Source organism: Poecilia mexicana, unplaced genomic scaffold (genome assembly GCF_051168715.1).
Source record: "Poecilia mexicana isolate PSO_F unplaced genomic scaffold, ASM5116871v1 scaffold_18, whole genome shotgun sequence".
In the NCBI taxonomy this organism is placed as follows: Eukaryota; Metazoa; Chordata; class Actinopteri; order Cyprinodontiformes; family Poeciliidae; genus Poecilia; species Poecilia mexicana.
The window spans coordinates 23,808,152-23,830,790 of NW_028263387.1; the positions used below are offsets into that span (position 1 = coordinate 23,808,152).

General features: G+C 37.5%; 1 protein-coding gene across 3 annotated transcripts; it reads right to left on the bottom strand.

Moving 5' to 3' along the window:
• Positions 1 to 259: 259 nt before the first annotated feature.
• On the bottom strand, positions 260 to 20,806 carry LOC106909023 (uncharacterized). Of its 3 annotated transcripts, XM_088016172.1 has the most exons (11): positions 20,271 to 20,806; positions 16,525 to 16,542; positions 16,289 to 16,419; positions 16,049 to 16,169; positions 14,749 to 14,915; positions 13,294 to 13,447; positions 13,113 to 13,196; positions 12,430 to 12,600; positions 10,887 to 10,946; positions 5,820 to 5,885; positions 5,091 to 5,730 (listed from the first exon to the last, which is right to left on the bottom strand). In XM_088016172.1, the coding sequence occupies exons 1-11, from the start codon at positions 20,689 to 20,691 to the stop codon at positions 5,699 to 5,701; spliced, it is 1,425 nt and encodes a 474-aa protein (XP_087872298.1). In that variant the 5' UTR covers positions 20,692 to 20,806; the 3' UTR covers positions 5,091 to 5,698. The 3 variants fall into 3 exon arrangements, with proteins under 3 accessions (XP_087872297.1, XP_087872298.1, XP_087872296.1); XM_088016170.1 differs by lacking the exons at positions 5,091 to 5,730; positions 5,820 to 5,885 and adding an exon at positions 8,226 to 8,932; XM_088016171.1 differs by lacking the exons at positions 5,091 to 5,730; positions 5,820 to 5,885; positions 10,887 to 10,946; ... (5 more) ...; positions 16,289 to 16,419; positions 16,525 to 16,542 and adding an exon at positions 260 to 2,103.
• Positions 20,807 to 22,639: the final 1,833 nt, after the last annotated feature.

Here is a 22,639-nt window from a genome sequence, read left to right on the forward strand (position 1 = left end):
TTATAAAGTCACATTAAAAAATATTCAGATATAAATATATACACAACACAATTTTTAGTTCATCAAGAAAAAACAAAATAGACAAAAAGAATTGTGAACCAATTTGACTAACAAAACCAGTCTGAAATCTGCTACTGAATGAAAATTAAAATACCTAAATTAAACTATTGTTTTCAGAATGTTTTTTTTTTTTTTTGCCCTGGCTGATCGGTTCATTCTTTCCAACTGTGCTCATCCAAAAAAGAGACAAGTGAGACCGTTCTTTTAGTTACATATCTGTATGAAATTTAATCCACATTATTAAAACATTGTTTAATATCTCAAAAATTAAAAACTTCTCCAACAAAAACTAACGGAAAAAGACACATAGGTTAAGAAAAAAAAACTTTACAATGTAATTTTTACATGGACAAAGATAATGCACGTTTACACAAAGACTTTATGTCTGCATCGTTGCCATCAAGTCAACAGAAATATTTATTTTTGTCCTGAATCTCAAACAGAAAATAAAAAAACATGATATACAGAATCAAATTTAGACAAACGTATTTCATTTGTAACCTACCAGCACACACATTACATTCAGTAACAGCTAACATGTATCCACTAACCAAAATCATTGAAGTAAAACTATAAGTACAACAAACATACAATGCATTCAAATTTACTTTTCAATTAAGAAACAATTAATATGGAGACAATCTTACACAAAAAGAAACATTTAAATGGAAAGGTAAAACTACAAGAACAAGATGATTTATTTGAAATGCTTTTTTAACAAAACTGCTACATTTTCAAAAAGTCATCCAGCTGTAAATACTCCACTTCCAAACAGCAAGTTACTGAGAAAACTCATACTTAAGGCTTAAATTATGCCATCATGTGTGCTCTCACAGTGAAATTACTTCTCCGAGTGAAACTTTTTCCACATGTCACACAAAAAGAGACCGTCTCACCTGTGAGTTCTCAGGTGACGGAGTAATTTAGATTTAAACAGGAACGTTTTTCTACAAATCACACAAGAAAAAGGTTTCTCACCTGTGTGAGTCTGAAAGTGTGCAGAAAGATTAGATTTATGAGAGAAACTTTTTCCACAGGTCACACATGAATAAGGCTTCTCGCCCCTGTGAATCCTCATGTGAAGATTTAAATAATTTTTGCAACCAAAATGTTTTCCACAGGTCACACATGTATATGGCTTCTCACCCGTATGAGACCTCATGTGAATAGCTAAACTGTATTTAATCGTAAACTGTTTTTCACAAATTGTACACAAAAAAGGCTTCATACCTGAGTGACTTCTCATGTGACGAGTTAAAGTACTTTTTGAACTGAATTTTTTTCTACAAGTTGTACAAGAAAAAGGGTTCTCATCCGTGTGAGACCTCATGTGATTCTTTAAAGTGTCCTTTGAATAGTAATGTTTTCCACAGATTGAACATGTCAACGGTTTTTCACCTGTGTGAACTCTCATGTGGTAAATTAGACCTTTCTTGTAAATGTAACTTTTTCCACAGGCTCGACATGAGAAAGGTTTCTCGCCAGTGTGAACTCTCATGTGTCGAGTCAAAGAATATTTTCGAGAATAGCTTTTATTGCAAATTTTACAAGAATATAATTTTTGGTCTGGTTGAGCTTTCTTGTGCCTTTTATGTTTTGAACTGCAAGTTTTGTTTTTCTGCTGTTTGGTTTTCTGACATCTTTCTTTTTGTTTCTGTTCTTCGTCTCTCTTTTTTCCTGGATCTTCAGATTTGCTTCCTTCCTGATCCTGGTTCTCATCTTCAACAGAACCATGAGAGATGAGTTGGTTCCTCTCTTGTTTTGTTTTATTGTGAATTCTTTTCACTTTAAAAGGAATCACCAACATGTCATCAGTCTCCAGTTTCAGCACAAAATTCTTTTCATCATGACTGATGTAGAGTTGCTTCTCTTCCTCTTTGAACTGTTGATGATCTGGTTCCTCTGGTTCCTGTTTTATCTGCAGATGTTCTGGTTCCTCTGGTTCCTGTTTTATCTGCAGATGTTCTGGTCCCTTTTGGTCGAAAGTGGAGTTTTCCTCCTGGTTCTGGCTCTCAGTGAGAACCTCCTCCTCTTTACACAGATCTGAATAAGAAGAAAACACTAAAGCTTTTAAACGTCAATCAAAGATCAAAACCTTCATCTGAAAATGGTTTTCTTGGATTATTTCAGAACTAAAAACCTATAAGTATTAAAAATTAACTCAGCTAGATGAATCAAAATGTGATATTAGAAACTTCCGGGTGAGAAAACAATAGGATGATAGCTGAACTCAGTGTCTCACCACCCGGTTCGGATATTATCATTCCATAGAATGGCGATTATCAGTGGTTATCAGCCCCATTGAATGGCCTCAGCTGGTCCCTGCTCTGCCTGATATCAGGCTCAGTAGGTTATCAACCATTCGTATCGGTGATCACAGCCGCTTGTCGCTAATAGAACCTTTTCTTCTTTTTTCTTTTTTTTTTTTACATTTTTTAAAAAAACCTTTATTTACAATTTATCTGCTAATTTGAACAGGACATTAAGAATTTACTAAAAATACAAAAGCCAAACGTATCCGTCATAAGATTTTAATTTGGTATAGTTCAAGCTATATATAATCAAGGGCAGGGGAGCCCAAGTCCAGTCCTCGAGACCTACCATCCTGCAAGTTTTAGGAGTATCCTTACTCCAACAGACCGGGATCAGCTCTACAGAGGCCTGATAACGAGCCATTCATTTGATTCAGGTGTGTTGAAGCAGGGATGCATCTCGAGGACTGGACTTGGGCACCCCTCATCAAGGGCATTTTAGTTTTACTCATTAAAGCTTTCTACTCTTTTTCACATTTATTAATGTTCTTGTTCAGTATGACATTGTTAATGACTAAACTTCATTTACAGTTTGAATTTAACTCTTACTTTTGAGATGCTGCATAATGTGCTTTACATAATATCTTTAAAGTTGGGCGCAACAACGAAATAACTAAAACGTAGTGGACAAAAATGTTGTGATGTTCGTCTTTGAAAAATATTAGACTGTATGTTATCAAAGAATTACATAATTTTGAAGGACACTACTCTGTATTAAAAAGTCATTAAGAGCTACGTCAGTGTTTGTGATATTTCATACAGATTTCAAAACTTACAATATGGACTATTTGTAGCCTGTGTGGGGACTTGCAAACTGGTTGATTTGATTTACCTTCCTGGTTTTAGTAAGAGTGCCAGCAGCAGCATAATGTATCATCTGCAGTTGGATGATTGACTGCTTCTTTAGGAGACCCCTCACACCAGCATCCAGGTTCAGCCTTACAGCCCAGTGTTTGATGTCCTTCCACTGCTCCACCACTCAGATGGCTGCACAGACTAGTGACACTTATCTTACTGTTAGAATTGCATTTAGTTGTGCAACTGTAAGGACATGTTCATTCCTGGTTGTTTACAAGGTTATAGAGCAGTTAATATTAGTGTTGATGTTTGCATTTTTCAGGAGGGCAACGCGAAGATTGACGTCCTTCACACCAGATATTATATTAAAATTTAAGCACACAGCGGGACGGATCAGCCAGGAATATAAGGACAGAGTCTGAATAACACCAACTGTATGTCAGAAAATCCTGACATGTAGTCTTATGAGATTAGTCTCTGCTTACATAAAAATTATATGGCCACACCCATGTAGGGCTACTATGGAAAATGGTGACAAACCATTTTGGGACCTATTTTGTCTGCCCTCTTTTTTCCCATATGGGGCCCACCTAGTCATGCTGGCTGGGGCATTATGACATGTTTGTAACCTACCTGAGAAAGCGGCAACATATAAATTTTATATAAGGATTCCTGTAATTGATCCGTGTGGAATTACGTATTTGACATCTGTCATCATAGAAGACACCGATTACAAAAAATAAAACCATCTTCATAAAAAATAATATCTATTTGAATGCTGCATAAGACTTTTTTTTAACCCAACTAACCAGTCGTTTCTGTAATATGTTCTGTTCAACACTGTCAAAAGCTACATTTAGGTCGTACTGACCAAAAACCAATTTTTTTCCATTACAATATTTATGATTTATAGACAGTCCAGTAGCCAGCATACCTAGGTGGGCCACATATGGGAAAAAAAGAGGGCAGATAATATGTTGGGCCACCTACATGTTGGGTGGAAAAACCCCTGTGGGACCAATATTGTCTGGCTTTTTCCCCATATGGGGCCCACCTATGCTGGCTGGGACCTTACCTTTAAATATGTCCAATACTCCTTCTCACCTTAAACTGTCCATCAAACCCTCCATTCATAACATAATTTCAACATTATTTCTAAGTCTCCTTCCAACCTTCTTTCCTAACCTAATTCCAACATTTTTTCCAAAACTATTTTTTTAGTAAGTTCTCACAAAGGTCATTTATTTTTACATGTATTTTTATGTCATAATAGACAAAATATCTGTGTTTTTTTAATTAAGACCACATACTATCTGTAATAGTGCAGCAAAACTAAATATGAGAAAAAAGTGAAGCACTGTTAATAGTTTAATACACTGCACACTAAAATTCCACTCTCAATGACCATTTACATTTCTTGATAACAGCCTCACACTTAAAAATCACACGTTCAATGTTTGAAATGGCATCAATGACACACGGGGTGATGTCATGATTGAACTCACCAGTCTGAATGGGTAAAACATTCGGTTAAAGTAAATCATATTTTTCAGTCATAAATTGAAATTATTAGACAGAATAAAATTCTTATGTTAAATCGTATTAATACTTTTCATTAAGTGGCAAAAAGTGTGTAACTGGTCACGTGGCTTGTCACCCATTGATAACCAATAGTAACATGTGACGTTGTGGAACCACTGCATCCCACACTGGGATCTTCTCCAGCTGTGTCCCATCAACATGCTTGTCCTAACAGTTTCGCGAAGGGAGAAAGTGCCTCTACCTGAACGTGTCGTTTTCTAACCTGGCCAATTTGTTTATTTAAAAGGAAAGATCTTACTCATTCTTTTGCTATTATCTGTGCTACCATGTTGAAATTGTGCAAAAGTCATGAGTTCAGCTAACATGCTCACTGATGTGTTGGTTTCATACAAAAGCTTTTATTGATGCATTGTACATTTATCAATTGTTTAAGACAAACTACAGGAAATGCTAACATCGACAACTTTCTGATAAACAGATGTCACAAATACTGTGACCAAATTAGAAGTGTCTTTTTTGCAGTCCCAGAGATAAATAATAAATTTTGAAAAAACATGTTTAATGACACATAGCACAACACAAACATCTCCAATAAAAGCTTCTTTTACATTTTAGCTGCAAACAGAAGTGAATGATTTCACAGACCTGAAGATGTTGCACAATGGAGATCCATGAAGCCAGAAACTACTTATATCATATGTAGGACAGTATCTTCGAACATACAGATTTGAACACTTTGGACAGTGAGACACCCTCTCATTATTCCAGCAAAGAACCAGGTCGTTACTATAAGACAATTTTTTCAACATTAAACATGTTAATGTTTCACCTTCGCTCTGAAAGACATAACAAGGCTCAACTTCTGGGAGTCTGACAATGACGACAAGTTTTTCTTGAAGCCACATGCCAGGTGTGACCACTGCTCACGTGTTGCAACGTTGCCACTCACGCCACTTCTTGGCATTTTTTTTCTCAACACTGAAAAGTCAGGGGCAGATGTTGCAAACATCCGTAGTATCTAAATAAAGAAAAATAAGTCATTTATTGACAAATGTCGTTTAATCAACATAAAAGAAGCATAATGCATTAATTTATTTAAATGCATACTATCTGAAGTCGGTTCTCTTGACAGCACTTCCGTCAAACCCAAAGGCTCTGTTATGCTCTGCTCATCTAAAGAAGAATTAACAGTTTAGTTGCAATGTGATCAAGGTAGGTCATACCTTCAAGTAACATTTAACATACCATGTTTCCCCAAAAGTAAGACAGTGTCTTACTTTCTTTTTATCCCCAAAAGCCCCACTATGTCTTACTTTCGGGGTATGTCTTATATTGGAAAAAAATTGTCGAATTTTTTGTTTTAACCATAAAATTAACATTTATTAACAACCTGAACAGTATTGTATTCACCACAAAACGGTTTTATAAAAGGAAGTGCCAAGAATGTCTTGTTACAACATTGCATAACATGTAAAACAATGAAAAATGGTAAGAACGAACAGTGGAATACTGGAAGATAAAACAGATTTATTCCATGACAACCATGTCATCATCCTCAGGAATATCGTCATAAACATCCACAGTCTTAGGTTCCTGTGGATTTTCTTGGGACTCTCGGGACGACATTTCTTGCCGAATCATTGGCCCATATTTCTCATGGGTAGCAACGGCACTGTCCTGAAATGAGCAGGCTTTGTCCAGGTAGCCAGCTCGCAGTGCATTTGCAACGCAGGTGTTAGTGATCTTATTCCAAGAATTCTTCACCCAGTTAACAATCTCTGGCAGTCTGGGCTTCACAAAGTTCCCACGTACATTTCTCTCCATTCGCTTTTCAATGTAGTCATTGATTTCCACACGCAGATAGTCCTTGAACGGCTTGTTAATGGCGATATCGAGAGTCTTAAGATAAGCCGTCATCCCTGCAGGAATCATGATTTGGTCGATTCTCCGCTCATGAAGGAAGTTTTTCATGGTTTTGGCGCGGTGTGTGCTGGCTGCATCCCAGATCAGCATCCCTCTTTTGTTCCCGCGCATTACAAGCAGCAGCATTAAATCAAGCCACTTTCTTATAACATCTTGTGTGGCCCAGGCTTTTTCAGTTTCCAGCACATAAATGCCAGAAACCCGCTCAATCTTCTCCTTCTTGCCCTTTGCAATGAGTAGCAGTGTTTAGGGCTGTTGTAAACGAATATTTTAGTAATTGAGTAATCTATCGATTATTCTTACGATTAATCGAGTAATCGGATAAAAAAAAAATTCTAAAATGAAATATTGGTAAATCTGGCATAATACCGGTGTTACTATCATATATCAATATCAGTCCAATTTTTCATATTTGAGCATCCCTAACAGTTGCTTTTTTGTAGTTTAGAAAACTAACCTGTAACAATAATAGCTCACTTTCTAAGTTAACCAGAAGAAAAGTTATAGAAAAATCTGAAATTATATTGAATTTAATAACAAAGAGGCAGGCTCACAAATATGCTTATAAAAATGTCTACAATCCAGCTTTTAGTTTATGTATTCATCTTCAGTGAGTTTAATAGATTAATTAAACTCACCTTGCCACCTAACCTGTCACGCTTTGGGTTTGAAAATACGGGAAATGTCGCCTGGACTGGGAGGAGAGGGCGAATGAACGAACGTAAGATGGGGTGGAGGGGAGGAAATAGACCAGCGGACTGACGAACCGTTAGACCGGGGGACGAACACGGGGGGAAGCAATACGGGATATTTACGACACCTTCACTGGTCACACTCAGAAACTCATCTACCAGCCATGTACGATGCGCTCCGCCACCCGTTTCTTCAGACCGGGATATGAAATTTATTGTGCGGTTCGTCGGTAAAGCTACATTTACACGGTAAGCATCAGCTACTCAGCCGCCCGCCCTGTTCAGGCTATCCGCTCACCTCAGCGCTCTTCCCGCTGTTCGCTTTCAACCAGCAGCCCCGGAGGAGAAATGCTGCCGTACTCCAGGCATCCCCCAGTCATTTTAAGGATGCTTATTGGTTCCCCAAAAACGATAGAAAGTCGGGCATTATCATCAATCAATAAAATCCCCACGGGCCAATCTTGAAGATTGGACTTTATGCCGCTGAGACTTAGCTTTTGTCAACAACTCGGAGGCGGAAGTGAGAGCTCCGCGCAACGCAAATGAAGTCCTGGCCGGAACACGGTGCGCTAACTAATAAAACATAAATTAACGAAGCTTCGAGGCAGGTAAATTTTCCTCGAGGAATTTTAGTAATCGAGGTACTCGAATCATTCGAGGAATCGTTTCAGCCCTAGCGGTGTTGCTTTAGTGCCATCCAGACGAATCGTCAAAATGCAGGTGACACGTGCACTTTCATAAGCGGTGGAGGGAACGTACACTGAGGAGGCACCTCGTTGATCAATGGTGGTTTGAGCTGCTTGGCCCATGAACACGGCAGTTTCATCCATGGCGATCATGTTGCAAAGACTGTACTTAGAGAAGTCAATATCATCCACAAACTTCTTGTAGGCTAAAATCAAAATCAAATCAAATTTTATTTGTATAGCACATTTCAGCATCAAGGCATTTCAAAGGGCTTTACATAGTTAAAATAAAAACAGCATGTGACGCAAACAGTGAGAAAGAGAAATAAAAAGAAAGTAATAAAAAGATAAAAAGAAAAGATAAAAACATAAAAAAAACAAATACATTGAAGACATCAAAACCCCACACTCTAATCCTAATTTAACCATAAGCTAAACTCTTAAGCTAATGTACGTTTAACAATCTCAGCATCTTCCAACCTAAAGAGGGTTGTGGATCTTCTCAAAGACAGGTCATTGCGTTCAAGAAAGTTATCCACCCAGTGCTGTGATGCCTTGAATTGTTCAGGGGAAATGTCAAACTGTGGCAACACTGCAAGGGCATATTCCTGAATCTCAGCCCTGGTCACCACCAATGTCTTTGCTCTCCTGTCTGCAACCCACTCAGAGACCAGGCTTTCCAGCTCTGTATACATTGGTTGCCGACCACATCCAATCTTGCGCTTTTTAGCCATTCCGCTCTCCACTTTTTCACTCAGGTTAGTGTATTCTGCACGCCATTTTTGGACCAGTCGGTGATCCAACATTTTCTCCTTGCAGAACTGCACTACATTTTTGCCCCAAGATTCTTCGACAATCGCTTTTTTATACTCCACGGTGTAACTCTTCCTTTTACCACTGGAACCGGAAGCGCTCATGTCTAGGGGCAAAAATATAGCATACGGTATAAGCACTGCTTGTGGTTCCGTATCACAGTCTCCCATGGGGTTACAGCCCCATACAGTATCCCACACAGCGTGTTTTTGTATGTATCTAACCCAGTGTGATACAGTACCACCTGCTGTATTTAATCCAGTGTGACACCTGCTGATACCCACTGGGTTACATACAGCAGATGATACCCCAGTATGCCAGTGTGTATGTTTTACTGATGTATGATTAATACTGTGTGCATTACCGTATTTTAAGCAGGAGGCGGCAGTGACAAGTGCAGGGGACGGCGCGGTGACGTATGGAGGGGGGGACGGCGCGGTGACGTATGGAGAGGGGGACGGCGCGGTGACGTATGGAGAGGGGGGGACGGCGCGGTGACGTATGGAGAGGGGGGGACGGCGCGGTGACGTATGGAGAGGGGGGCGGCGCGGACGTGGGCAGGAGGCGGCGCTCATTAAGATCAGAGGGAGGTGGCAGACGCGGCAACGTATGGAGAGGGTACGGCGCGGTGACGTATGGAGAGGGGGGGACGGTGCGGTGACGTATGGAGAGGGGGACGGTGCGGACGTGGGCAGGAGGCGGCGCGCAGCTAGATGAGAGGTGTTTCCACGAAAAGTAAGACATATGTCTTACTTTCGGGGTACGGCTTATATTAGCCGACCCCCCTGAAACCCCCGATACGTCTTACTATCGGGGAAACACGGTATTATACTTCATACGGGAATATGTGGAACTCGAGCGTTACTATCAGTTCTGTGTAAACAGCATATTTAAACATATTGAAACAGTTTTTTATTACTACTTTTTATTTTTATTCATGAAGGATGGGCATCCTGCATGTTTTAGTTCTCTCACCGGTGGAAGTTACAAACTTTTCACCATGTCAATCTATTCATAGGCCTAGCATTAAACCAGGAACAGAACTAAGAAATGCAAGGTGCTGGCCATTGAGGAACAATTTTGGGCACCCCTCCTTTAAGCTATTGGTTAGTGTGATTTGTATGTAATTATTTCTGCAATTACGTCCTTTTTTATGTTGAAAACAAATAATTGCCTGCTCATTCATTAGTTCCTTAATTAGAGATGTCTTCTACTTCCTTAAAGTTAAACAAGTGATGCAAGATAAGCATCTATGCTTTAGTTCTGTACTATTGTGTTTTGTGGTACATCTAATTTAATAATTTCTTTAATGTTTGCTGGAAATGTGATTGATGTACATAGGGAGTGAGTGTTCTGTGTTTAGTTGTGTGACTGATGGTCTCCACCTCACGTGGTTTGAATAAGCAATAAAACATAACCAAACATAGTGCTGCAAAGTATTCGGAAATATGTCAGCTGTGACACCGGCTGCAACTATTACTTTAACAGTTCACAATAAAATATTTGTGTATTCCGCATTTGTGAAAGTGACATCAGCTGTTGTGAGACTTGCCAACTTGCTAATTGTCACAACTATATTTCTTCAACAGTCTTAGCATGACAAGCTCATCACACGCAATATATTACACATTAATTTTTGTACAACCACAATATCAATGGCGATATGAATCTTGCAGACATTGACATGACAGTACAGCTATAATCCGACTGTACATGATAGCCATATAGAACATTTTGAAAGGTGTTAAATCCTCACTAATGAGATGACCCAATACCCGGACCCCCAAAGTGTATGTGATTTATCCAAGTATGGAATATTTATAATTTCTTAAACATATCTGGTTGTACGTCAGAGTGACCTAAAGACAAAGCTGGACTCCCCAGACTTTCTGTATCTGAAAACCTATAAATCATCCAGAATACATGTTTTCCTAAGGAAGACCAGACATATTGTGTTACCGAGGGTGTAGTGCGCTTTGTAATATACCCACCTAACATACATAACACTGTAATGGAGGACATTCAGGATAGACTTGCATACATTCATGCAACGAACTTACCATTTCCACACATTACATTGAAAATGTCTTCCACAGTTGGTCTAATTTTCCTCCCGGAGTCTGATACAAAGAATAAAATATAATTATTGAAATTGTTTATCCAACATATCTTCAATATGAGTACAATACAATGCAATATCAAAACTTGAAGTACAAGTATCCAGGACATGGCTTAAACTGTCTTTCTCAAGTACACATTGTGAAGTGTGAACGATGAAAGGTTTTCTTAAGGCTAATATTAATCTACACAACATTGTACTTTATTAATTTTAATGAACGACAGGACAATTTCCCATCCTCCAGGGTATATTTGTTTCATTTCTCTGTGTAAGTTGGCAGCTTCTTCTGCAGAGTTTTTACAGTAACTATTCCATCACAGACCATAATTACAATCAACTAAGCAGGTATCTGTTGGATACACTGAACTGAATTGTCACAGGGAAAGAGAAATATTTCCATTACAAATCTGATATAAAAACCATACATACAATTTCAAAAGGAATTGTATGATTAAAACAAAAGAAACCCCCAATTACATGGAAAGGGATACTGAATGACATGCTTACAATAAGAGTATTTGAAAGTCATAGGTCTAATCTTCTACTTAACACCACTAGAATGTATTAAGAAATACAAACTACCTTTACTATGAGAGAAAAAAACACTGTGTGTATAAAGTTCAATCTGAACACACATCATCTGCAGTTATCACCACTCCAGTGTCAGATGTCACAACTGATTCTCTTCATCTGAAGAGAAAATTGAAATTAGTCGTGTGAATGCTGCAGGCATTTTGTTTGGTTAAAAATAGTTATTGCACTGTCAATAAATTAATTATAATACATGTTCTTAGTTGTCAGAGGAACATAGTGACTCCTTCGTCAGCTCAGAGGTTCGAAAGGAAAAAAAACGAGGATGGATGATCTCTGCTAAAGTTTTACTTCCCGTCATCCGTGTTCTTTCAGCAAACAGTTGAGACAGAGATGCTTTTGGTTTCCACTTTACCTGCCATCGAAAGTATTCGTAAACGTTTGTCTGCTATCCTTCAACTCATGTGACCATACCAGCCGAGGAGATGAAACGTTAAAAACAATAAACTTTGTCTTGTACAAAACTACAGAGCAACTATAAATAAAGAATAACTTTTGTTGTCCTTTTATTCCTAAAAGGACAAAATGTGTGTCTGTAATAAGCTATTACAGACACACCATTATAGTACGAAGTATAGTTATTTAGAGTATGACAAAATGTTAGGGTGATTATGACAGTAGTGCTAAAACAGCGAGCGGATAAAGACAGACACATTCGGCCTTCCAGACTTTGACTCTGATCCCTGGATCCTTTTCCCAAAATATATGCTACTTTTGGATTCTGCTCTTTAAATACTTCAAATTGAAGGCTAGCAGTGCCAAAGGAATGATTAAATATAAGAACATCAAATCATGAAAATGATCTCTCAACAACAGTCCACCCCATTGCATGATTACAAAGTACGTTTTTACCGGATGACTTCCATTTAAATATAATCTATTTAAACACTTACTAATTTGAAAGGAAATTTGCTCCGCATTCTTTAAAATGACTTCCAATTGTTTCCGTCCGTAGTGGCATGGTTTTTTCAGTGTGATGCCATCGGGTAGTCCAGAAGCGTTGATAATTATGCTTTCATTTTGAATAGAAATGTACGGGAGCCTTCCTCTGCCTCCCGCTTCATCTAAAAAGATAAGTAAAACATTTTAAAAGTTGTACATATTTGCAGTCAAGCTGAAGATTAAAAAGTGGATTAGTAATACAGAGCTCCAAACTGACTATGACTCAGGGTCTTGTGTATAAAACATTGTGCATTTTTCAGGATAAAACTTGGTGTACAAACAAATTTAGAAAAGTGCAACGCACCAAAAAATTCTAATTTATACAGCCTGTGCACCTTGCCTTTATAAATCCCAATTACTGGGAAACATAATGCAGCTGCTGATCCGTTCTGTCGCCGAGTGTGAAGCTTACAAAAACTGTCACACAAAGCTCATTTTTATACTTGTGCATAAAATATGGCATATAACTTCTTGGTGCGTACGCACAATCATACATTTGGCCTGTGGTTAATTGATAAGGTGTTACAGACCATTATGTCGAAATATACGCAGACACCAACTTTATTACTGCAATGAAGTTAAATTAGGAATACATTACACTGACCATTACTAGAGTATAATAATGTATTCTTACTGTATTTTCTGTTGAATAACTCCTGCACTTTCTTCACCATGGTATCTACAGGTTGTTTTACAGCAGAAGTAGATGATGAGTTTCCTTAAAACAGTGCAAACAAGAGAGAAAAGATCATGTAAATATTAAGTCCACTGTGCTGTTATTGAAGTTTGAGGTGTCCCTGTCAGTTTGTGAAAACCTTTAAAATGCAGAGCAAAGTTGTCCAGTACGTCGGTACGGTCGAAAAACGAAGAGGCACCTTTGCTGCTCACTTCAAGGACATCTAAGAAAGGCTTTTGATGGTCAAACATCATCACACCAGTCTCCACACCAAGCTTCTCAAGACTGGCAACCTTCAACAAAGTTTCAAAGAAGAGTCATTCAAAACTGCACAAATACAAAACATTACAAGAGACAGGAATAAAGTTATTGAGCTAGAAAAGTTTCATTATTTTAAGTCAGTAAGAAATAAAACATAGAAATATGGAATGTAATAGAAACATTCCATATTTCTATTACACACGATAACAAAAGGTAGATGACATTAATACATTCAAGGTAGTCTTTGAATTTTTATTTTCAATTAGAACACTATGCTTTGCCTAAAAATATGTGACCCTTACAAATTTATTCTATGACTTTTTCTCCCAATTAAATGTTTCATATCAAAAAGAAAAAATAATTAAAGTAAGTAAACCCAGAAAGAATTACCAAAATTAAAATGTTAATTCAGGGAAAGTATCTATCCAAAAGAAACAGGATCTTATGAAAATGGTCATTTCACCCTTGGTGTAATGACTTCAGTTGTTTCACCTTTAGCAGCAACAACACTGAGAGCTTCTGATGAATGAATATCTGACATCACCGCTGTGGAACATCTGCTCACTCTGACCCACAATGAAGAACTTTTATGATGTTTAAAGCAATACTATAAAACATGGACACAATTGTTGAAACTTTGAGTAAGACAATCATTTTTTTTTTATATCTGCATATGGCCTTGGTGCTGTGCAGTGGATCATTGTTCCACAGCATATTTATACTGTGACGGGGCTTAACATTAGGAAAACAGATAAAAAAGGTCCTGAGACGGCAAAATAATACCAGATCTTAGCAATACTGTCTCCATTTTTAACAGTGAAAATTATTGTGTCACCAGATTTTTTTTTTTGTTATCAAATTAAATCTTTATATGAAAATGTATTTTCTTTTTATTACCATTACCTTTATATGATTAAACACTTTTTATGATGTGAAAGAGTTAAGTGGGGTAAAACTGCAAGCACAGACTAAATATGTCAAGCATCTTATCACAGATAAATAATAAATGCTTGTGGAGCAGTGTATAGTGCTTCACTCAGTCTAGAGGACCTGAAAGGACTTTACACTACATTAAGTCATTTACACACTGATGGTGGTGGGCAGTAGCTCACCACCCAACAGGGTTATAGCCACAGCTGGTTTCAGGCAGTCTGACAGAAGTGAGGCTGTCATACACTGGCACCACTAGCAGCCAAAGCATGTCGACTAAGACAGACGTAGTAGGCATTCAAACTGGAAACCCAATGATTACAGGGTTAACTCCTAACACTATTTCCAATATACAGTTAAATGGCTTGGAAACATTCTAAAGGTCTTAGCATATGTGGAAAACCTCTGTTTTGATCTGCTTGAGGTGCTTTTTCACTTTCAGGCTTCGCGTCTCTGGGCTCATGTCGTCTGAAGTGCGATGAACTTTCAGAGCTGCTGCCTCCTCCGCATATTTTCTCTTCTCCACTTCCCCTAGAGTGGACCATTTCTGTGTAATATCTTTCAGGCTTCCTAGCAGGAAAAACAAAACAAAGAAAATCAGCAAGCAATCCATTAAGATTGTACAGATCTCTGATGGCTCACCCCGACTCAATGGGTGTAGATTTTGATAAAGTTCAGGAAACTCTCTAACATTACATGGCAAATAGGAAAAGTTTCATCAAGTACTCAAGATCTCACAAATGTTATTTGACAACATAAACTAGCCAATACAAGTCAGATTTGTTTTGTAAGGATGGCTTATAAAAATAAAAGCCAAAGGCTCCTGTGAGCAGAGCAGAGCCAATTACAGGGGTGCCCAAAGTGGGTCCTCGAGGACCACTTGTTTTACTTCTCTGCCTGGTGGTTGTAACAACCTCCTCAACATGTCGATTTTCTTCTTTGGCCTTCTAATGAGCCATGATTGAATCCAGGTGTGTTAACCCAAAGAGAGAACTACAACATGAAGGTTCCAGCCCTTGAGAATCAACTTTGGAAACCACTGTTCTAGAAAGTAAATCGAACAGAACAATGCAAGTATTACACAACAACAAAATAACTAAGGCAAGATTCTTTTTCCAAAAATTAAGTTTATGAATAGCCTGGTAAAAAAATGACCCATTGTACTACACATTGAAGCATCCAGAGGGTCTGGGCTATGGCTATTGAGACACTATTGATCACTGGAAACATGGAGTCTGTGGAGGTGTTAAATTTTACCCAATCGCTAATCTTTGTCTGTGACGTATGTCGTGTCCCAGTTCAATGCCGAAAATTCTACTTGAAATTGCATTCGCTGCAAAAAAAATAAATAAATAAATAAATTCTGTCACTGCAAAGACAGAAGACTTGAGCTCATCGAGGCAGCTGTCCATGTTAACTCCATATCTGGAAGGCCAACAAAGACTGAATGGCTTTCTTTACTCACTTTGCTGCCACTGCTACAACTACAGGCGGAATGCAATTCTAAAACAGCACAGAAAATTGGCAGTCTTAACAACTTCTCCTTCTGTTTACTGATTGGCACAATAAAAAGTCTGCGGGAGATAATCCAAGTCAAGGGGAGAAAGCAAAGGCTGTGCTGTAAGTGAGAATTGCAACGATCAGGCTAGCTATACACACAACAATGCTTGTCAACATAATAGCTACAGTAAATCCTCTCTCACCCTTGTTCTTTAACAGATCCCTGCAGAACAGGTTGTAACCAGACAGGTCCTTGGTGTATAACTTCTTGTTTTTAGGTTGAGAAGAAGATGTTTTTTTTCTTCTATAGTTTCCAATCCAGTTCTAAAAGACATAAAAGTCTTGTTACAAAACAGGAAGATTGATTTGATTTTTATATAAAATTGCATCTTGCCATCTGAGTTCTGAAATGGAACTGCTAGAAATAACATTGGTAAACATACATCAATGACAAACGGTGGCAAGCCAGTGGCCTGGGATGCCGCTCCAACCAGTGGAGATCCCACCCTCGTCATCCCTTCTTCATAGGCTTTCTGGAGGAAGACCTTCGCTTCCTCCGAGATGTGTGTTCTCTCTTATCATGAAACGATAAAAAGCAGAGCATATGCAAAAATAATATTCAGGACAAACACATATTTTCTTGCTGTATAGCTCATTGTTTAAGAGATGCTACACATACCTCTTCTTGACGTTGAACCTAAAACAAAGACAGAAAATACAACCATGACTATGAATAAACAGAAGGTAACTGTTTTTTCTGGTATGTGATAAATAAATATTAGCATGCATTGTGCTTGCAGGGTATCCCCCAGAAAACATGGTAAGCCCGGTGGTTGAGTTTTGCGACAGTCAGTCATCCTGTAGCCGGTCATGTTTTTGAGATAAAAAATGTTAAAAGTTGACGGGAAATTTGAAATTACATTTTTTAAATTATGTGTTATTGAAAGATTGGAAGATTGATACTTGAACAATAACTATAAAGTCATAAAAAATGCAAACGTTTTCCAAAGACTTAAATAAATAAACAATGCTTAGCCTGGTGGGGCAACAAATAAAGAATGATGGCCTCAGGGCTTATAATACACTGTGGGAAACCCTGAAATGTAATGAACTGCATGATAGAATCCTAACATTAAATCAATATACTGATATAAACTAGTATACTGAAAAGTATACGGTTTTTTTAAGATATATGAAACACAATTTTAGCACATTGTTATTAAAGGTATGAAGGACAGCTACATTTGAACTTGACTGGCTTTTAAGAGGCTACTTTAACGAGCTTCCCGCGTATTTTTTTCTACCAAATAGGGTTAAAAACGTGTCTAAATCTGTACAAACACATGCTGTGGCACAGACTCGCTAACATTAACTCATACAACTACCATCAGCAGATTTATAAACGTAGACTTTCGGTCTTTTGGGGTTTTTACTCCATTTTTAGTTGACAGATTCAGGGGCTACTCACCAGCTCCAACTGTGAAAAGTGTCGCATCCGATGACGTAAGCTTCTTCTTCTTCTCTAATGTTTTGTCGGGTGCAATCCGTAATTTATTATTATTACTACCAATACAAATATTAAACATTTTCAAATGGTACAAACACATATTTTCATATAATCATGAGCAAATCCGTCCGTATTTTTATTTTTACATTTTTTATTAAACATAGGATTAGGGCCAACCCTAACTTCTTCTTATCTTTATTAATGGATTGCAAGCAACTTCGGATGTACATACAGCCACCTAGTGGAGGCCATGAGGTTGGACAACTCATAACACTACATAACTCTACAATATACCTTTTAATTTTGTTGAATGTTTTCTATATTTATATATATATATATATATATATATATATATATATATATATATATATATATATATATATATATATATATGGCATATATGGCAGGGAAAGCGTACATGGAACGACATAACCAAGTGGCGGGCATAGTGTACAGGAACATCTGTGCAGAATATGGACTGGAAGCCCCGAGGTCAAAATGGGGGACACCCCCAAAGGTGGTGGAGAATGACCGAGCTAAGATCCTGTGGGACTTCCAGATCCAGACAGACAAGATGGTAATGGAGAACCAACCGGACATTGTGGTGGTGGATAAAGAACAGAGGAAAGCCGTTGTGGTGGATGTAGCAATACCAAGTGACCACAACATCAGGAAAAAGGAGCATGAGAAACTGGAGAAATACCAGGGCCTCAGAGAGGAACTGGAGAAGGCCTGGAAGGTGAAGACCACAGTGGTGCCTGTGGTCATCGGGGCCCTCGGGGCAGTCACCCCCAAACTGGAGCAGTGGCTCAAACAGATCCCAGGAACAACATCAGACATCTCAGTCCAGAAATGTGCAGTTCTAGGCACAGCCAAGATACTGCGCAGAACCCTCAAGCTCCCAGGCCTCTGGTAGAGGACCCGAGCTCAGAGGATGAAAGAGACCACCCACGGAGGGTGAGAGGGGAATTTTATATATATACACACACATTTGCAATCATTATGTAATGATGGTATCAGTTAGGCTGATTTTATCCTACCATGTTAAATATCCATGTGCCTGTTTTTAATAAAAACATGGCATGTATTGAGAGATCAGGTCTTGTAAAGATTAACCAAGAAAAATTAACCAAGTCTTATCGCTGTTACATTTTGGCATTTATTTTGAGTGAATTATTGGAAAAAATCCAAAGAAATAGAAGGCAGATTGGAAATATAGGTTTTAAAAAAAGGTAACAAAAAAAAAAAAACAGAAAAAAAAAAAAAACTCCGGTTTTAGATTTTAGTGAGTTGTTTTTAAATACCAAATTAAAATCTTATGACGGATACATTTGCTTTTGTATTTTTAGTAAATTCTTGTCATGTTCAAATTAGTAGATAACTTGTAAATAAAGGTTTTTAAAAAAAGGTTAAAAAAAAAAGAAAAAAAAAGGTTCTATTGGCGACAAGCTGCTGTGATCACCGATACAAATGGTTGATAACAACCTACTGAGCCTGATATCTGGCAGAGCAGGGACCAACTGAGGCCATTCAATGGGGCTGATAACCACTGATAATCGCCATTCTATGGAATGATAACATTGAAGCGGGTGGGCTCACCAGAAAATAATCCAAAAATCTCCTTCTTCTATGCAGATACAGAATATACATCACATAAAATAGCAATGTGCTTTATTTAGTTTTTATTTCAGTATTTGAAATTTACACATAACTTTATATTTCTGCTTCTTGGATTACATCATATTTAAATATTAATGTTACACTAGCCCTTATTATTTCCAGGTATGTTATCGGTTATTATCGGCATTTGGAGTAACTATCAGTTATCAGTATCTGATAAAAAGTCATTGTTCATCCCAAATAATAACCATTGTTAATTGTTTAATTTTAGTTATTTATTTAAAATATATTTTAACTAAGCAGAACAAACATGTTTTTGGGGATTGTTTATAATATCTCAGATTTGACTTGTCCAGATTTGAAGAGTCTAGTTTTTGTACTTTTTAAACTATAGCAGATTAAACACATCTATGTATTAAATTTGACAGATTTATTCACAATTTATTTAGGTCTCTAACTGTGGTTTCCACCATTTGCTTTGGATCATTTGGGAAAAATTTTACTTTTTGTATTTCTACAAAAAGTCAAACTTTCAAAAGTCTGACTCAAAGACTACAAGTAGTGTCTTAAGAATTTGAACAAGTGTGTAACTGTTTTGTTTTTTTGGGTAACTGAAAGAAAATCTACAATTACTAAACTCATAAAGGATCTGTCTTTTCTCAGAGGGCACAAATACCTTTCACCAAATGGACCTCCATATTCGACTCCCATGCAGGAGATTTTATTCATTCTGGACGTTCACACATCAGCAACTTGGTGTTGGAAGCTGTTTTTTCTTTCTAGTTCATGGAGGCCCATCCTTTTTGGAGCATTCCCAGTTAGATGTAAATCAACGACCCGCTCATCCCCCACCTGGTTCATTTGGGTCTATTGTTTGGAGAAGTGATGGGAATGCTCATGTAATTGCTTTTGAATGAGGTTTTGAAACTGTAAGCTTCCCCTCAGATCGGAGGATTTTGTTTTGTTTCGTTTTGTTTTTTTTTTCCTTTTTCGGCAGATGGAGCCTTTCACCTTCTTTCAAATGATTTATTCTCTCTGTCCAGAGCCTGGAAATCATTGTCGTCATTGTCTCCGGCATTAATTTTGAGTCTATAGTTTTTAAACTACATATCTATGGTTAACATTGAATAAGTTTTAACATACTCAACATTAATGTGTCAGTCAATACTTAAAGTTGTTCTGTATTTATAAAAATTAAAAAGAGCAGGTCTTTTATTTTTGTCTTTTGTCTAGCTTGTCTCTGGTTATTTGTAACCGGTTTCTAACTCCAATCATTAAAACATGAAGGTGTTTTGTACCTTTTCCATCCGAGACGATCCGGGGTGTCCGCCTGAAATCCATCAGTCCGCGCTGATCGTCCGTCTCTTCCTCGGACTTAACGTTGATTTCTGTCTCATCGTCCATCTCTTCCTCGGACTTAACGTTGATTTCTGTCTCATCGTCCGTCTCTTCCTCGGACTTAACGTTGATTTCTGTCTCATCGTCCGTCTCTTCCTCGGACTTAACGTTGATTTCTGTCTCATCGTCCGTCTCTTCCTCGGACTTAACGTTGATTTCTGTCTCATCGTCCGTCTCTTCCTCGGACTTAACGTTGATTTCTGTCTCATCCTCCATCTCTTCTTCGATCTTAACGTGGATTTCTTTAAACTCTGTGAATGTTTCTTCAGCAGGAGTTTCCTGCTCGTTGATAAACTCTATCTGAAGCTGAACTGAAGACATGTTTACTGAAAACACTCAAATATTTAGCTGAACCTCAAACCCTCCTCAGACAACCGTCTAACAAAACAGTGAAGGATAGCCCAGGTGCTCTGTTTTCATCTTCCCCGTGTTTCACTGTGGCTGTACTGAAGAAACTGTGAACGATTTATAAGTTCCGCTTTGAGTCACTGCTTTTAATATACAGTTACATTCAGTAAATTTCAATATTGTTGAAATATATTAATTTTAGTCACTTAATTCACCCGAGTAAAACACAGTACATATAATAACTCAGACTGATTATTTAAAACCTTTTATTTCTCTTAATTATAATGAATTTTTCACACACTACAACCCACATCTACTGTCTGACTTCATTCAGTCATTGAAACATTTGATCCTGTTTAATAATCTGAACAAAACATTTTCTAACTAAACATCATGAACTTAAATCACAGAGATGGAAAGGGAAACAAAAACCTCCAGATTGTTTATTTCCGCTGAGCTGCAGGAACACGTTTCTATGATTAAATCTATGATTTGATTTAATTATGTTTTTGCCATGATGACGATTAGTAAACCTGACCTGGAGAGATGGATGAGTACAGTAGGACTGATTTTATTCTTTAACTTTAAACAAAGCCTCGATCAATCTTGAAGGGATAGAGAAGAAACAATTGAAAAAACATTGATTTCAAACACCAGAACAATAAAAGCATTCTGGTTATCATCATACTTATATGCAATATCTCTATATAAAAAGAGACAAAAAATATATACATTTTAAATTTAAATGGTGTGCTTAAAACTCATTTTCACTCCCTGAACTTACTGAGCCACTGAAATAAACTTAATATTCCATGTTATTGAATGTGACTGTTTTAACATACTCCAGTATATGAATGTTTGAAATCCACTGGAATGAATTCAGCACAGATTGTAGAAAAATAGCTGAGTCACTGATTTCTACAACAGCTGAAACAATGTAGGTGTAGTAGCAGGTTCTTGTCAGTAGGTGGCAGCACGAAGGTGCTTCCGTATCAGGTCACATTTCTGATAAAATGTTTTTTTTTATTAAACATTAAAAGTTTATATAAACATTTTATTAAGACCTTTAGTAAATAAAGATTTTATGAAAACATTTAATAAAAAGCATTAAACTTCATAATTAATTGAAAAAACTTGAAAACATTAGTGTTAGTTTGCGATCAAAAACCAGACTGGAACCAGCAGTTTTAGAGCTCTCAATATTTTTTCTTTTATCTTCAGCTCCACACACTTCAGTTCAGTTTAGTTTACTAGTGATGGGCTATCTGAAGCCAGGTTTCGAGGCTTGTGAGTAAAAAGGGGGCGTGTCCGATGAAGCCCTGCTTCGAGGCTTGTGTTGAAAACCACGTGACTGGCAACAAACGAGGCCTCGCATTGCATGGTAGTGATGGGCAAATGAAGCCTCATGAAGCAATGAACCTTTCCAGCCCTTTGCTTTGCAAAAAGGTTCGTTCCTCGATGCTTCACTCATTGCTCTATAGTGACATCTGCTGGTGAAACTGTAACAGTCTTGTCACTCAGTTGGATCATACTTCCAAAAATTACTAAATGCAATATTGTCACAAAGTTTTCATCAAACTCATGTTTAGTAACAGGATAATCAATGAAACCATATTTAATTGTCATATGTTTACATTATTACAATTATTTGTAAGTAATCTAATCCTGGTTTATGTTGACCGTTAGTGGTTGTGTTGGGTTTTATTTTATGTCATAGATGGATTTGACAATAAAGACAATTGATGTTTTAATGTCTTGAGAGTGCAGTGTCTGTTGGGGCGTTCACTTTTTCCTGGATTTCTAATTGGCTCTGATCCCTTATATTTGGCTACATGTTGAATTTTAGTTCTGCAACAGCATAACATCTGTTTCTGCTGTGATATATCTTTGCTAATCAGACTACAAATAATAGTGGAACTTT